Source organism: Eutrigla gurnardus (genome assembly GCF_963514095.1).
Source record: "Eutrigla gurnardus genome assembly, chromosome: 14".
NCBI lineage: Eukaryota > Metazoa > Chordata > Actinopteri > Perciformes > Triglidae > Eutrigla > Eutrigla gurnardus.
This window is the reverse complement of record NC_139937.1, coordinates 5,891,527-5,908,354: the sequence shown is the minus strand read 5'-3', so window position 1 is coordinate 5,908,354 and position 16,828 is coordinate 5,891,527. Positions and strand designations below refer to the sequence as shown.

The 16,828-nt window shown below is 41.4% G+C and overlaps 1 protein-coding gene across 1 annotated transcript; it reads left to right on the top strand.

The window, feature by feature from the left end:
- Nucleotides 1-1,103: 1,103 nt before the first annotated feature.
- Nucleotides 1,104-15,975, top strand: ankrd28b (ankyrin repeat domain 28b). The gene is made up of 28 exons (XM_084027144.1): nt 1,104-1,310; nt 5,653-5,736; nt 6,198-6,276; nt 6,915-6,985; nt 7,075-7,275; nt 8,598-8,685; nt 8,942-9,084; nt 9,274-9,486; nt 9,866-9,944; nt 10,063-10,177; nt 10,387-10,469; nt 10,657-10,720; nt 10,812-10,880; nt 10,972-11,112; nt 11,297-11,408; nt 11,504-11,530; nt 11,766-11,840; nt 11,934-12,135; nt 12,306-12,393; nt 12,480-12,597; nt 12,784-13,003; nt 13,300-13,387; nt 13,477-13,560; nt 13,673-13,818; nt 13,920-14,002; nt 14,142-14,224; nt 14,310-14,401; nt 14,878-15,975. The coding sequence occupies exons 1-28, from the start codon at nt 1,284-1,286 to the stop codon at nt 15,159-15,161; spliced, it is 3,159 nt and encodes a 1,052-aa protein (XP_083883270.1). The 5' UTR covers nt 1,104-1,283; the 3' UTR covers nt 15,162-15,975.
- The last annotated feature ends 853 nt before the right edge of the window (nt 15,976-16,828 follow it).

Here is a 16,828-nt window from a genome sequence, read left to right as displayed (position 1 = left end):
AAGCATGCGTGTAGTTGAAGGGTAAGTCACTAGAGGGCCACATTGCACCACACTTTGATATTAGTTTTCAGGACCTGAAGCTGGGGATTTAAAACCCTCCAACCTGTGGGTTTTTCAGATCTCACATTTCGTAACAGGAGGTGGCTCTATATGGTCTTATTATCACACAATAAACCCATCAGATGTGTCCCAGAGTTTAGTTGCCTGCAGACAGAGGTATGATTTAAAGCTGTAGTAGGAGGCCTATATGGTCTGAGTTGTGCATGTCCGCCACCTTCCTCCAAACACCTTATTAATTTGTATCCAAACTATGGGCTGCCAAAGAACAACATTACTTTACTACACCAGCTCAAACACATGATGAGGGGAAAATAAGGAGTAACGTGGGTTATAACAGGTTGGGCATTTAGAAGTGCTGCTGCTGCTGCTAAATTTAAAAAAAAGTAAAAGAAAAAAAAGATATGTGACCACAAGCCAGCAGAGTCTCTTCAGTTCATATCTGCACACATTTCTTGTATAAAAACGGATGTCCTGGCTTGGAGATAATTAATCATGCAGCATGTTTTTGTGTCATGCATGGGACGGCTACCTTTTTGATGAAGAGTCTGTCCGGAGAAACTCCTCTTCCTGAGAGAATACTGTCAATATACGACTTTAGTCCCAGTGGCTCCGTTGGAGTCGCACGGTTGTTCGTATCATGGTTCACGCTGTTTGTACAACTTCAAGATGAGGCAGTGTGCGTAAAAAGAATAATAAGCAGCCGTTTCTAAAAAAATAAAATAAAAATAAAAGCCTACCAAACGAAACCAAATTGTTCTATGCGTCTATAGAACAATTTTCAAAATGAGCACAGTGTATTTGCATCATAATGTGAATAAATCGCATAGTAAATATTTTTAAATCGTTTGTCAAAAAACGATCTATTGCATTTATTATGACACGAGCGTAGACACCCAAATGCAATATTCAACACAGTGCGTCTGTCACCAGACCGCTGTTAGCACAACCAACCACAAGCGCCCTTACTAGGAGGTACAAGGCGATTGACCTATCGACGTGTGTCTTTTTGGGAGGCGAAGTATGGTGGCGGCAATGCTATGGAGTTTCCGCTACTCCTCTGCTTTCATGCCATCAGGTTAGGAAGCTAGCAAGAGAGCTAAGCTAGCGTCACGCTAGGCCTCCAGTAGACCAGCGGGAGAGCTACCGAAATCAAACACCGCTTTTCGGGAGGAGACGAATATCCCTTTATGAATCTGCATGAGAACAATTAAAATCCGAGAAATATGGTGGTTCTCAAAATCCGAGACCAGGTAAGCGACCGTGTGTCAAAAGCTGACCTAAGTTTTGAGCTACTGTTGACTGGCTAATGTTAGCTAGCTGCCCTAATTTCAAGGTTCGCCAGCGGAATGTTCTCCAGCTATTCTCCGAAACGGAAGCATTTCCTTGAACGCTTCACGTGAAGTTTTGGTGATAAAATGTCACCTACGGGGTGGAAGTTAACATACAGCACTGGTGGGCGAATCGCGCTTGTAGTGTTGGATGTTTCGTTCCGTTTTTGGCGATAGTAAGGAGGCTTCACGTTAACACCGAGACACATGCTCGAGCGGTTGTTCAGTCGCAACCAGCTAATGATACTGTGTGTTTATCGCAGCAATTAGCCAGAGCCTGAATGAAATGCTACTAGCTACTCAGTTGTTGAAGTGTCTAGTTAACACATGTGACCAAACAATAAAACGCTGGGCTTACAAGTGATTCTATGATTTAACAATTGCCAATGAATCTCTGTAATGTAGTGTAAGGTGATTGCCATAACAACCAAAGCTATCTGTTGATCGCTACGTTACTGGATGGATGTTTCTGACATTTATGCTAGCCACCTCAGCTGCGGTGGTTTTTGCGCTACCTATACGATTGGATAACATGAACACGCATAAATAATGCATCTTTTATGCACTGATTCCCCAAACAAAACGTTTAATCTTGTTTTGAACACCATCGCCGTGTTGTGACCGTAAGGGGGATCTGTGAGAGGCTTTGTGCCCTACTCAATTTGATGATTGTCTTCATGTTTCATTTCTAAACCGGGTTTCTGTATCGTCAGATAAGTGTCCTTGATCACAAGCCTGCAGTGTTTGTCCCCTTGTACATGTTGCTCATAAGTCGACCGTTTATATTAGGTATTTAAGAAGACGTTTTATACCAAATTAGTGTATGAACAGGATACATGCAGGTCAACTACTGCGTAACGTTAATGGTTATTACAAATGGAGGAAGTGACTAGCAATGTGACAGCATTAGGCATGCATCCTCTCAACTATATAACACTTGTCACCTACTAGCAAAACAGGAATAGCTTTTCCTTATCATTTCATGGGCTCTGTGTTTTGGACATGCCTGGTATTCTTATTCCTTCTTAGCATATGTATATGTTTCTTGTGTGTGTGTGTTTGTGCGTGTGTTTGTGCGTGCGCGTGTGTGTGCGCTTGAATGATCGTGTACCTGGCCTCATGTGAGCTGGTGGAGTTGCCAAAGAGCTGTCTCCATGGTGATGGTATTAACTCGGCTGGCTTGTATGAGGAGAGGAGGTGCACGGTTGTGTAGCCAGAGAAGCACAGAAAGTCTCCTACACCAGTCGTGCAAGACCGGAGAGCTGAAAACAACAAAATACACATTTGTCCTCTATGTTCTGTGGGGGGATCTAGACAAATCATCAACATGAAACAAGTCCCCACTTGTTACTCTGACTTGATCCCTAGTAACTCTAAGCACTTTTGCTCCCTGCAGATAGTCATGGGCATTATAATCAATGAATGAGAGGGTTGTCTTTTGTTTTTAAAAAAGGGACTCTAAGCTACTTGCTCCTTACATGGTGAGGGCAATCTTTGTCTTGCTTATTCTTAATACTTATTCAGCATGAATTTGATTGCTGAAATGCATCATGTGGCTCAAGGTTGTTAAAAGGCATAACTTTCTCATCCTGTTTGTTTCAATATACTAAGAAGGGAATAAACTCACCCATGCCACCCTGTATATCTTTACTTATATATAGTGAAGTATTCACAATATATTTTTATTAAATAAACAGTGGTGCTAACATGTTTGACTCTTGAGTTTGTTTAATCCAGTTGTCATGCAGCAGAAAAGTTGAGTTCATTGTATACAGTACACATTATCTCTGTCTGCTAGATGAAAGTGCTTGGTTTCATGCTCAACTTGCACAAAGCTTAGAGTGAATTGTACCGGATAGCAATGTAATTGGGAGCTATATTAGGGAGCAGACAGTACACAAAGACTAGTTTGATCCAGACATGACTAGTTCTATTTGAAAGAGTTCTTAAGAATGTGGCGCACATTATGGCATATAATCTAGGACTCTTCTGTACATGAAGTGTTATAAGCCACATGGCTGCACATTAGCTAATTAGCTAGCAGGGGGTCGCCCGGTGGGTTAAATGTAGGATGAAGTCTTGATGAAGAAATGTACTCATCGTTCTGAAATCTATTGTATGCAGAGAGACGGACTGTTTAAATACAATTAATGGTCAGTGTTGTTCCGAAACATTAGGCTTACTTCGTATTTCCAAGTTTTTCTGCCTAAGACATATTTAAGGCAGACCAAATCAATACAAGATAATCTAGGTTTTCACTCCAGCCAAACATTTTAGCAGGTGGTTTTTAAACCTGCAAACTTTGCACCTTTCACAGGATCACAGGACAATCACTACTTCTTCCTCTTGCCTATTGTGTTGGAAATACGAGTGCATATTGCTCATTCAATGGTTACGATTACTAAAATGTAATCGTAACCATGTGTTTGATAATAATAGCTAACCTGACACACATTTAATATAATAATAAACTTCCAGCTAAAACATTTAACTATGGTTAAACTGTAAACTGCTTGATTTTGTTTGTTTGTTTGTTTTTTAAACATGACTTAAGTCAGGGAAGAGTTAATTTTTTTATGAAAGACCGGAATGTTCCATTTGGGTCTTTCATGAGTAACCAGTTGCAGCCCCTGGAAGGGATCCCTTGCCCTCACTGTTCTCCCCATCCATGCCAGCTTCCTCCCACAGACGTTGGAAAACTGCCCCATCAAAGACTCTGCTGGTGTTGTGGATCAGATAGGAGTGTGCAGCAGTGTTGAGCTTGCAAACATGACACATTAATGCTAATTAGTAAACTTAATCGCAGTTTGTGATTGTTGATAAGGGGCATTGATCTCAGCAGTGTTTCCAGATCAATTTGACAAGTCATAGAGATGTAACGCTGGTTAGTAACATTTGACAATGTACCGTAGATGAAACAAGCACTTGAGTGGTGACAATCAACCGCCAGCTTGGTGAGGTTTGTCATACAAGGCCATCCAACATGAACCAGAAAGTACTAATTAAATGTGCTCCCTTTGGGATTCAAACCTGTCATTTATGGTGTGGCAAAATGATGTTTTACCAACAAGTGAGTGATTTATACTAGCTGGCGGTCAAAAGCAGAAATGTTTGCATGTGCAGCTCCAGTCTGATATTGAAGCTATCACTTGAGGTTGCCGTACTGTTGACAGCTGTTGTGAAGATGTGGGCAGCTCCACGGACTGGATGTTGTAGATGCACATCAAGTTTGAAGTCTGCTGTGTTGGTTTCTCAGTTCTGACTCACTATTTACAACTCCTGGTGGAAGAAAGCTTTGTGTACAGTGTCACAATGAATTACTGCAGCTACCTGAAAATTAGCTTTAGGCACAAATATTAACTGTGCAAATAAAAAACAGATACCATATTTTACATAAGTAGCACAGTACTTTCTCTTTGTATACACCTCTAGCAGGGTGGGGCCAACGTAGCTGCTCTTTAAGAACACTGGGCAGAAACGGCATGATTCTTAAACAGAGTCAGACTTAACGAAGAACTCAAACAATCTCCTTCCGTTTTACTTTGGAAACTTTACTTTTATCATCTCTGCCACTTGTTGTCATGTTGGATGTGGTGAACCAGATCAGCTGTGGATGCCTTTTCTATTTTTCTACTCTGTCCGTCGAAGATGCAGACGTCTGGACAAAAAGTGAAATGGACGGCACTTCAGTCATTTGGAGCGCAGTGCTGGACTCGTATTAATTCAAATAATGTTATCATTTTCTCTGCCCCATGGGATAGATGGGGGTTTTTGCTTGCCAACAGACACTAAACAGAATTAGAAAGTGACTGGTCAGCATTTGTCTGTAACAATCCCGACCGTCTGCCTCCATCATCCTCTGATTTGTGGAGTCATCGTTTTGTTAAATGTACATTTGCATGTCTGTACTGACCTGCTCTAGTATCTTTTTATAACCTTTGCTCCAGTCGCTGCCTTTTGTAAAGGAATTTTAACAACAACAATATATAGAGACTTTTTGAACAACAACGTGTTACTTCTGAGCAAATGTGTCTGTGTGTATTGTGGTGCTTGATGACGATCCTGATGTCTCTCCAAGGTCTGAATGGTTATTGTTTTCTCAAATTCGATCTATTCCGCTGGCGTATCTAGTCTGACAAACAAGGTTTTCCTTTACAGGGCTTTATGTTTTTACTGTCATAATGAAAGCCTGAGATGGTGTTGCATGTCAGCCAGAAAAGCCTTGAGATTTGTTTGCTTTTCATGCAGTCTTTTTCTTTTACAGCCTGCTTTGCTGAAAGCCATTTTCAATGTGGACCCAGATGAAGTACGCTCAATCATATTCAAAAAAGAGGATGTGAACGCACAGGTAATCCCAACCAACTCACTAATGTCTTATCTGTTTCCTCATATAATTGTCATATATATTTTTTAAAACGCCCCACCAACACATTATTTAAAACCTCTTGTGTATAAATATCCCTGAAAAGCTTTAACAACATTTAGTTTTTTTGTTGTTACCAAAAGCACATAGTTTGTTTTTACAGTTCCCACTGCATCATTTGGCTCTGTTTTTTATTGCATTCCTCACCATTGCTGCATTGGTGGGGGTGTTTGTTTCAAAATAAAGCTGGTTTGTACTTGCTTGTGTTTCACGGGAAGGATTTTCAAGTTACTGCAACCCATTTAGAAGAAAAAGTGTCATGTCACAAGAATCAGGGCCAGATTAACATGTATGAAGAAGGAAAGAAAGATGTGGTTGTACTTGTAAATGTAAACTGTTTTGTTTCTATTTAGTCCTCGTAATGTCTTTCTTTTCACTTATTACAGGACAATGAGAAGCGAACTCCATTGCATGCTGCTTCTTATCTTGGAGATGCGGAAATCATAGAGCTGCTGATTCTTTCAGGTACGTTTTTCAAAAGAGGATTTTTGTACAGAAGCTGTTTAAGTCAAGCAGTCATGAATTTCTGTCATGTTTTTAGTGTAGAATATTTAGAGCTTGTTATTCAACATTCAACCTCAACGTTAATGTCAGATATCCTGAAATCTAGCAGAATGGTTTAGGAAACAAACGTTGGTTTAGTATCATGGGAGACGGTCTAAGAAATGCCCTGAGTTAGCAGATATGAGGTAATGGTTGTCACAATTTGAGCTTGTTAAATGTTAACTTGTAAATATGTGACCAATATGACACATTTATTTTACCAAGTTGTGAAGTATGGTTCTTCATGAAGTTTAAACCTCCCTTTGGGTAAAGTCATCATCACCTTTAATCTCTGCTGTGCATGTAAGTCCTGACATACTGGTTCCTCTTTACTGGTTAATTGAAGGGAGTGGTAAGTGAGGAACGCCCATGTGGTCAAATGTTGCATCTGCATAGTATGTTGTAAATAAAATACCTTTGCAATCTGGTCTTTTCTGACAATAATGCAGATGGAGATATTACAAAACAGAACTTAAGTGAATTTGTTGAAATATTCCACTAAATGTCATGTTACAGTATGACCTTTAACCCTGTAACAGCTGGTGTCCTCTGACTTTTAGGTGCCAGAGTAAATGCCAAAGATAACAAGTGGCTCACTCCTCTGCACCGGGCTGTGGCCTCCTGCAGTGAGGTAGGGGAATATTCCTCTGATGCTGTTGCACAATATTTTACAAATCTAAGAGTGGAACTCAAACCTGCGTATGTGACGACTTGTTGCAGGAGGCTGTCCAGGTGTTGCTGAAACACTCTGCAGACGTAAATGCCCGTGATAAGAACTGGCAGACGCCGCTTCACATCGCTGCAGCGAATAAAGCTGTCCGCTGCGCTGAAGCCCTCGTCCCGCTGCTCAGCAATGTGAATGTGTCGGATCGAGCCGGCCGGACTGCGCTGCACCACGCAGCCTTCAGCGGTCACGTGGAGGTAATGTTCAGTAGTGTAGTTTTACCTTAATGAATATAAATAGCTGCACTTGAACATCAGTTACTACAAGAGAAAAAACGTGTACAAACTTAAACAGTCAGTGATAACTGTGTCTTTATTGTGTTTTCAAATTACAACCACTTCAGTAGGGCTTATGTTGACACAACAGGCTGGTTGTCGGATGGGTTCGTCTGGCTGTAGAAGTCGGTGATCTTTTCCTCTTTCTGAAAGGAAGTGTCTGCTTGCCTCATTAATGTGTAATCACATCGGGCGTTGCAACACAGAACAACTGGCTATAATTTAATAAGTGAAACAATCAACATCCCCATATAGCTGTATTTTTAGCAGCTATGCCAGCAGTAACTATAACTGTCGTGACTACAGCAAATCAGCTCTTTTTAATTATAGATTGGTACTTGCACAAATTGCATTTGTCAGTGGTTCCTCTTCCTTTTTAGTATTGGTTGTTTCTCTTTGATTTTCTTTAACAAAGTACAGTGTGACATTTTAACTACAAATAATGATATTTGTACCTGCCCTATTTGGCATTCTTACAGACAAATAAGTACCTGAGCTTTTGTTGTATTGGTGTGGTAGACCTTTGATAAGGTGAAGTTAATATTTATCATTTTGATCTTAGTTTATTGTACAAATAAAAAAAATAAAAAAGTAGAAGAAGCCAATAAATGACACAGCTGCACGTTAAGAAAATAACTCATTTTAGACCATCATCATTATTTCCCCACATGGATGCAGGCAGACATTTCAGGCTGTCAGTCATAAGTGGTCATGCACTCAAGGGCGCTACGTGCTTGTCCAATCACATGCCTGCATACAAATGAGACATTGCGATCACACACTCGCATACAAATGAGTTATCTTAAAGGTGGAAGTGTTTTTTCTAATAAAGGTTATGCTAAACAAGTCTTCACACGACCTTTTGGTTACGCAGCAATAGTGTGGTAAAACACCAGAAATAGAGACGTTACTGTGTTTCATTCATAATGTCTTCTTGTCCTGTTGAGGTACCTGTGTTGATTGTATGCAGCAGGTCAAAACCCCTTTTAACCTGCATTTGATCAGCAATCAACACAAGAATGTATAGCCTGTTGGAAGCTCATGTTATTCAGAGATTATATTAAATCAGAGTATCTGCATGTATGTGATGTAGACCAAAGTATTAAAGCATTAAACACTACGTATACACCGTGGTTATACGAGTTGCCTGAATCACTGAAAGGCAGCAGAATTAGTAGTGTTAAGGTTGTAACTTCCCTTGACATTTGCCCTGACTGCTCTTTTTTTCCCGTTGCTGCTGCTAGATGGTGCGGCTCCTGCTCTCCAGAGGAGCAAACATCAATGCCTTCGACAAGAGGGACCGCCGTGCTATCCACTGGGCAGCCTACATGGGTAATGCATCAACCACAGGGATTTTTTTTGATCACATGAATCATTTTCTTTGTATCTTCAGGAGTTCATCTCATCTTGTGGCCAAAGAAAGTCTCCAGAACTTAATTTAAAAAACCTTTTTCAAAAAAATATAATTTTTAAAGGCAGTGAATTTATGAAAATGTTTTGGATCTTAAAATGAATCTTATATGACCTCATTTAATAGTTGATGATATCGTGATTCATGTAATGAAATCATTTGCTTTGTTGTCTTCAGGACACATAGAAGTGGTGAAACTACTGGCATCTCATGGAGCTGAGGTGGCCTGCAAAGATAAGAAATCGTACACCCCCCTCCATGCAGCAGCCTCCAGTGGAATGATCAGTGTTGTCAAATACCTCCTGGACTTGGGGGTGGATGTAAGTTCCACCCACAAGCGAATTGTCATTACACGGTATACACTGTTAGATCTTGTGATCTGATCAAGAGAGACATTCAATAACACGTAATGTGTTCTGAGGCAATTCATTTTTTGGATATTTACTGCACAGATTCTTATACTGTGTAAAAACATTGTGATGACCTTTCTGTTTCTTCTTGCCGTCTAGATCAATGAGCCCAACGGTTATGGCAACACACCCCTCCACGTGGCCTGCTACAACGGGCAGGACGTGGTGGTGAATGAGCTCATTGAGTGCGGCGCCAACGTCAACCAGGTGAATGAGAAGGGCTTCGCACCTCTCCATTTTACTGCCGCTTCACGCCACGGGGCGCTCTGCCTGGAGCTCCTTGTGTGTAACGGGGCTGATGTCAACATCAAGGTGAGTACAAACCAAACCATGTTGCCTCTCACTATTTCCACACTGATAACTTGGAAGAAGATTGCTCAATGTGACCTGAGAAAGATGTTACTTAATAACTCCCCCTTTTGCAGATATATAACTTAGGGTTGTGCCAATGGCTGACAGCAATGGACAACTGAGCCCAACGTTGTGATTTAAAAATGTAGTACATCGATGTTACTATTAACAGTCGAAACAAAGAATATTTGTTGTTAATGTAATTGCCCTAAAACTTCATTTAGTCTTTTTTTCTAGAGTTATTAGATGTCAGATATGCAGTTGTTTGTGGTTTTTGGAATAGACTTTACAGCTGGAAGCATAGAATGTTGTAAGATCACCATGTTTTTGATCATTCCAGAGCAAAGATGGTAAGACTCCCCTCCACATGACAGCCATTCACGGGAGGTTTTCTAGGTCTCAAGGAATCATTGAGAATGGTGAGCTCGAACAGATTAAGCCTTGCTGACTTCATTTCTCACACTAGACTGTAAAACCAGAACTGCTTCTCAGCGTAACGCCGATTAAGTGCTCTCCCCCCCTCCCTCCCCTCTGAAGGTGCTGAGATTGACTGTGAAGATAAGAATGGAAACACACCACTGCACATTGCAGCTCGATACGGACACGAGCTCCTCATCAACACCCTCATCACCAACAGAGCTGACACGGCCAAGTAAGTGAGCACGGCGGCTCCTTTTCAGCAACTCACCCAACTTTACACATCGTAAAAGAACGTGTTTAAACGTTTCCAAATCATAGATGTAATGTTACTTCTGTACTATTAATAGTACTTCTCTACCCTTAGTTAAGCACCAGTGATATTTGGTTGATATTGAATAAATCAACCTATTTTTTTATACCTTATTTCCTTGTCATTTTCAGACGAGGGGTTCACGGTATGTTTCCACTGCATTTGGCTGCCCTCAGTGGCTTCTCTGACTGCTGCCGAAAGCTGCTGTCTTCAGGTGGGCAACTCTTTATTCTACTAGACCTAACTCACCTAGTTACAGTACAAAATTATGCAGGTCTTATTTACTGCAATTTAAATTCAATTTAAAAAGTGTTGCCACTTACAGAACTGTTTAAAATCTTTACTGTAAAACCTCATGTATGCATGCAGGATTGTGTTTATAATCTTTTACTCTGGTGCAGGATTTGATATTGACACTCCTGATGACTTTGGAAGGACCTGTTTACATGCTGCAGCTGCTGGAGGGTGAGTACAGAACAATTACAACGGAATGGTATGTTTAGTGTTAATAATATGTATAACAAGAATATTTATTAAAATCTCCCGAACCCCACAGAAACCTGGAATGTCTCAATCTTCTCCTCAACACGGGGGCAGACTTCAATAGAAAGGACAGCTTTGGCAGGTTTGTAGAATTTAATTTGGGATTTGGACAGTTTATGCCGTCCTTTTGTGGTCAAATTTGACGGTGTAACTGAGCATTGTTTGTTTTCCAGGACCCCTCTGCACTATGCAGCTGCCAACTGTAACTACCAGTGCCTGTTTGCTCTGGTGGGCTCCGGGGCCAGCGTCAATGATCTAGATGAGCGGGGCTGCACTCCTCTTCACTACGCCGCTGCCTCTGACACAGATGGAAAGTCAGTAATGCTTTGGAAATTCGGTTTCTTGAAGGAGCAGGTGGCTGTGGGGGAGGGGGGCTATTACATTTGAGGGTTTTCATAGAAAGTAGTTCAGGTTCATTATTTGTTATGCTGAGTAATGATTCAAGACTTGAAGGATGTCATTTTTTCCTTGAATACAGCCTGTTTGTTGTGTCTACAGGTGCCTGGAATATTTACTGCGAAATGATGCAAATCCAGGAATCCGGGACAATCAGGGCTATAATGCTGTGCACTACGCCTCGGCGTATGGACATCGCCTCTGTCTGGAGCTGGTGAGAACTTCCCTCCCGAGTACATGACGCATAACATAAACTTCTCCGGATTTCTATATTGCTATATTATAATGGTTAAATGCACTCTTTTACAGATTGCAAGTGAAACCCCTCTAGATGTGGTGAGTATCGTTTGTTTTGTTCTTCTCTGTGATGTTCATTTTACAATGTCTGATCTGTTGAATTGATTGAAATGTTTCAATTAAATTAGCTGAGAGCTATCAGTACAGTGTGCAGATCTTTTGTCTAACTTTCCCTTCAGAATAAGCCCACAATGCCATTCATATCTTTAGCCCTGATCTTAACAGCTGAGCAAGTGGTCAAGTAGTTTCTAACTTGTGTACCTGGTTTGTTCAGCTAATGGAAACCTCAGGGACAGACATCCTGAATGACTCCGACGTCAGAGCCCCAGTCAGCCCACTGCACCTTGCTGTGAGTATTGTCTATCATCCTATCCTACTAGCCTTATCATCCTCAATCTCATCTAACATATGTTAACTTATTCCTGATGAATTCATCATGCAGGCGTACCATGGTCACCACCATGCCATGGAGGTTCTGGTGCAGTCTCTGCTGGATCTGGATGTGAGAAACGGCCAAGGGCGCACACCCCTAGACCTGGCTGCCTTTAAGGGCCATGTAGAGTGTGTGGACGTCCTAATCAACCAGGGAGCTTCCATCCTGGTCAAAGACTTCACCTTGAAGCGAACCCCCATCCATGCTGCAGGTATGAACCTGGAGTTGGTGGCTCATGAGTTTACCTACCTCTATTTTCAGACCTCTATCCAAAATAATAAAAAAGATCCTTGTGCTTTTATTTGCTGGAATTATTTGTGGTTGGGATTTGTTTGTGAGTTTACTAATTATTATGAGACGCTGTTCATTCTTTCCCTGCAGCTTCTAATGGTCATTCAGAATGTTTGCGTTTGCTGATTGGAAATGCTGATCTTCAAAGTGCAGTAGACATTCAAGATGGGAATGGACAGTAAGTCAAATTTGTTAGTGATTTTTATTTTTTTTACCCACTCATGCATTAAGAAATTGCTAAAATGATGTTCTGTTTTCTCTTAGAACCCCCTTGATGCTGTCGGTCCTGAGTGGACACACAGATTGTGTGTATTCTCTGCTAAATAAAGGAGCCAGTGTAGAAGCCAAAGATAAGTGGGGCAGGACAGCCTTACATAGAGGAGTAAGGAGATCTTCCCATTCTTGCACACACTGACACACACTGTATGTACTGTGAGACATTTAGCCCGGCGTATTTGAAATAAACTCCAAAACATTGGTCAACTCTCATCTAATCATGTGAAATCCATAAGCAGGATATGATCAATAAACAGTAATAACACTGACATCTACTGTTTTCTGTCCGCAGGCAGTAACCGGTCACGAGGAATGTGTCGAGGCCTTGCTTCAGCACAGCGCCAACTTCCTGGTGCGAGACTGTAAAGGGCGCACACCAGTCCACCTGTCGGCAGCATGTGGACACATTGGGGTACTGGGAGGCCTGCTGCATGCTGCCCAATCAGTGGAAAGACTCCCCGTCTTAACAGACAACCAAGGCTACACCCCTCTGCACTGGGCCTGCTACAATGGTACAGAGCTGGGGGTTTGAAAACCTTAAACAAATCATGTAGTTATGAAAATGTATATCTGGTGTTCAGTAATTTAAACATGCAGACAAGCTGCAAAGAACGTAAAAAAGAAGCACTTAAGCAGGTGTCGATCAGCATGGACAATCCCATTTTTTAAGGTTGATTTTTATGCAATTTCTTATGCAGCCGAAGGCTAAGTTTTGCCACATGTTGTGGGGACAAAGGGTTTTAAGAGAACCCTGATCGTGAGCACCTCGGGATGAAGGCTAATGTGGGTACTGCTTTCTTTTCTGCAGGTCATGATACGTGTGTGGAGGTTTTGCTGGAACAAGAGGTTTTTCATAAGGCCGAAGGCAGTGCTTTCAGCCCTCTCCACTGTGCTGTGTAAGATCTTGAGCCGTCTTCTGTTTGAATCCATGCACGCGAGAAAAACCTTCAATGGTGACATAATAATGCTCCTTTCTCTTCTTTAGAATCCACGACAATGAAGGTGCTGCTGAGATGCTGATAGACACTCTGGGCTCTGCCATTGTCAATGCCAAAGACGGGAAAAACAGGTATGTACACTCATTTAAAGACAGGCGTTTTGTAATTGAAATGAAAACCTCACATGATGAATGGGGTGACTACATTATAAATATGAGCGTTGTTCCAATCTTCCTTCTGCAGGACTCCGCTACATGCAGCAGCCTTCACTGACCACGTAGAGTGTCTCCAGCTGTTGCTGAGCCACAACTCTCAGGTCAACAGTGTGGATGCTGCAGGGAAGACCCCGCTCATGATGGCTGCTGAAAATGGCCAGACCAACGCTGTTGGTACGAATGCTTCTCTACCTGAAAAACAAGATTGGAAAATATAATAATCAGTGCCCCGTTGAATTACCTTCAATGTGTTTGTCCCTGTGTTTCCCTTTTAGAACTGCTGGTGAGCAGTGCAAAAGCAGATCTCACTCTACAGGATGCTGTGAAGAACACTGCACTTCATCTCGCCTGCAGTAAGGTTCGTATTGCCATATGGTGGCGCTGTTCTCAAGTTCTACAGCAGCACGTGTGTGTTGACATTTTGTTTGACTGCACATTTAGAAGCTTTATCTGGGTGGTGCTTTTTGTATTTATTACATTGTACCTGTTTCCTACAGGGACATGAAACCAGTGCCTTGTTGATATTAGAGAAGATTACAGACAGAAACCTCATAAACGCCACTAACGCCGCCTTACAGACGTATGTATCCTTGGATTTGAATTATTAAATTAGAGATACAAATGGTCAGCGCACCCTTGTTTAATCTTTTGTTTTGTTTTTTAAGGCCTCTACACGTGGCTGCAAGAAATGGTTTAACTGTGGTGGTGCAAGAGCTGCTTGCAAAGGGAGCCAGTGTACTTGCAGTTGATGAAAACGGTAAATTCCTAATGTTATTTTTCTCTTACTGTATACCATCGCCTTTCAAACATGTTGGGCTTTTACTGTACATTCGGAAGTCCTTCCTAAACGTACATCTTAATGGACACGGCAGGATCAGTTTTCAGATTTTAGCTGCTTGTTAACCCTTTAAAACATCTGCCTAATGTTGTGGATAATGTTCACTTCAGAAACATGACAGTTAACATACCATAAAGAAACCACAAAGAAGTAGAAACACAAGATCAGAGTCTGATCGGGTGACAGCCAAGCGATTTAGAATCTGCATGGCTCAGGTCTTTTTCAGATCAGCTTAACAAGAAATGTTCAGATTCATCAGGATTTAGTAAATCTGAAAAGCCATGTAATTACTTCAAAGTCATTAAACAGATGTGACACCAATGCTAGAAACCGTAAATGTGTCATATTTCTAGATATGAAATCGTATGTAACGCTGGTACATTTGCTTGTTTTAGGTTACACACCTGCCTTGGCCTGTGCCCCCAACAAAGATGTGGCAGACTGCCTAGCCCTCATCCTGGCCACCATGATGCCTGTGTCCCCTTGCGCCCCGGCACCCACTCTCCCTTTCAGTGCCGTTAACCACTACACCACCAGCCCCTCCAAGAGCGTCACCTTTGACAGCCTGCCCGTGCTGCGCGGCGAGCACAGCTCCTACTGCAGCTTCAATAACATCAGCCATCACGATGGCGTCTACAAGGATGAAGAGCTCAATGACTCGGACTCAGAGACGTACTGAAGGGACAGGAGAGAGCGATAAATGCATAAACACACGCACACACTGTGTCTTAAAAATCACCCACCGCCAGCTTGGGAGGGCAGAAGAAGAAAGAAAAGCCCCCACAGGAGCCTTAAGAGTCCCCCCCACCACAGAGCAAGAGAGGGAGGAGATGCAGCATGCTGGCCCACACTCATCCCGCCCTCATCCAGCACCAGGGGTCCTTAGCTGAGACTGAAGGACCTGTAACTGCTGCTTCACCAACCCTGACTTCTTGAGTGCTAAAAACTGTAGTTGTTGGGCTAACAGCAACTTTTTGTACAGCAATAACATGCTGAAGAGGGATGGTAGCACTTCACAGAGAGCTAAACCGACAGGGACCAAAAGACATGGATTCATTTTAACCCAGTTTTAACTGTGTGTAACTGAGAATGGAGATTTGGGGGTTTATTGGTTAGAAGGGGGGAAAGGAGCCCGTTTTAATTTTTGAGGATTCCTTGACGAGTTAGAAAAGGTTGATACCCGCACACTACATCCGTCTTCAAGTCTGTGAGTCATACAGGTGGAAAATCATTTATTTTTTGAGATCAAAATTTTAATATACCCATGTCATGTCTTAATTTCCTTTAACCCCTAGGAAATGAAAACAAATCTGATTTACTGACCTGAGTAATTAAAAAAATATTTGATATGTGCACCAGGTTATTTTTAAATTGATCAACCTTACCTTTGTATATTGACCTGTCCATTGCGGTTTAGTCTTTCAAGAATAAATTATTTGTGTAATTTTGGTTTCTATTTATGTGTTCATTTTGTGCCTTCATTAGTTACTGAGAAGAGATGAGTTTGTTTAGGCAGCTGTGAAAGTACAGAGATGCGCACTAGGTAAGTAATGAAACGAGAAGCACTGATCCTGTACTGAGGTATCTGAGGCTCAGCTTTGTGAGAAGAAACACTGTAAACCAATGATAGGACAGCGTTTGATTTTCTTCTGTTTGAATGATATTTTTGCTCTTATATTATTCAATGTTTGTTGACAGGTTTTGCTTGCTTTAACTTCAAAAAGAGAAACCACTCGATCCTTCCATGATTCAAAACTCCCCTTTTCTGTCTGTTGAAGAATCCTTTTAACTGGAAATATGTAAAATACATTTGCTAGCTTCTTTAGAGCAGAAAAGACGTTTTTCCTTTTCTTTTCTTTTCTTTTTCTTGAAGAGGGATGAAACTAGCATGTATATAGAAAATATGACTGTGAATTCAAGGCTCCAAATGAATTCTTCCAGTACTGAGATTGCTGTATATTTTATGAGTAATAAAGAAATGAGTTATTTAATAATGAACATGAGTCTTTTTTATGAAGTATTGCATTTGTTAAATTTCACACATTCAAAGCAGTTAGGCATGGTCACACGTCACAGTAGGAAAAATACTGGATTAAATGAATGATGGCTGAATGTCATGCTGCTTCAGCCTGGTTAAAAAAAAGTTAAAAGGCCATGAAGGCCCATCAAAAAGAGAATTAACAGGTTGTGCACCCCATTTCCAGGCAACACATGTTCTATGATAAATGTATTTCATTTTCTTTATTTTTTAATCAATTCTCGTGCCATGAATATGGTTACTCTATGCACTATATGTATTATAGATTCATGACTGGAAAAACTAGAGGCTGAGTACGTTTGTCTGCT

What these genes read in the sequence shown, in the direction of transcription:
- ankrd28b (XM_084027144.1), top strand. Translation starts at nt 1,284, where the DNA reads ATGGTGGTTCTCAAAATCCGAGACCAG. An exon ending in GGGCTGATGTCAACATCAAG is followed by an intron (nt 9,487 to 9,865) that starts GTGAGTACAAAC and finishes TGATCATTCCAG; the next exon opens with AGCAAAGATGGTAAGACTCC. An exon ending in GTGAAACCCCTCTAGATGTG is followed by an intron (nt 11,531 to 11,765) that starts GTGAGTATCGTT and finishes TGGTTTGTTCAG; the next exon opens with CTAATGGAAACCTCAGGGAC.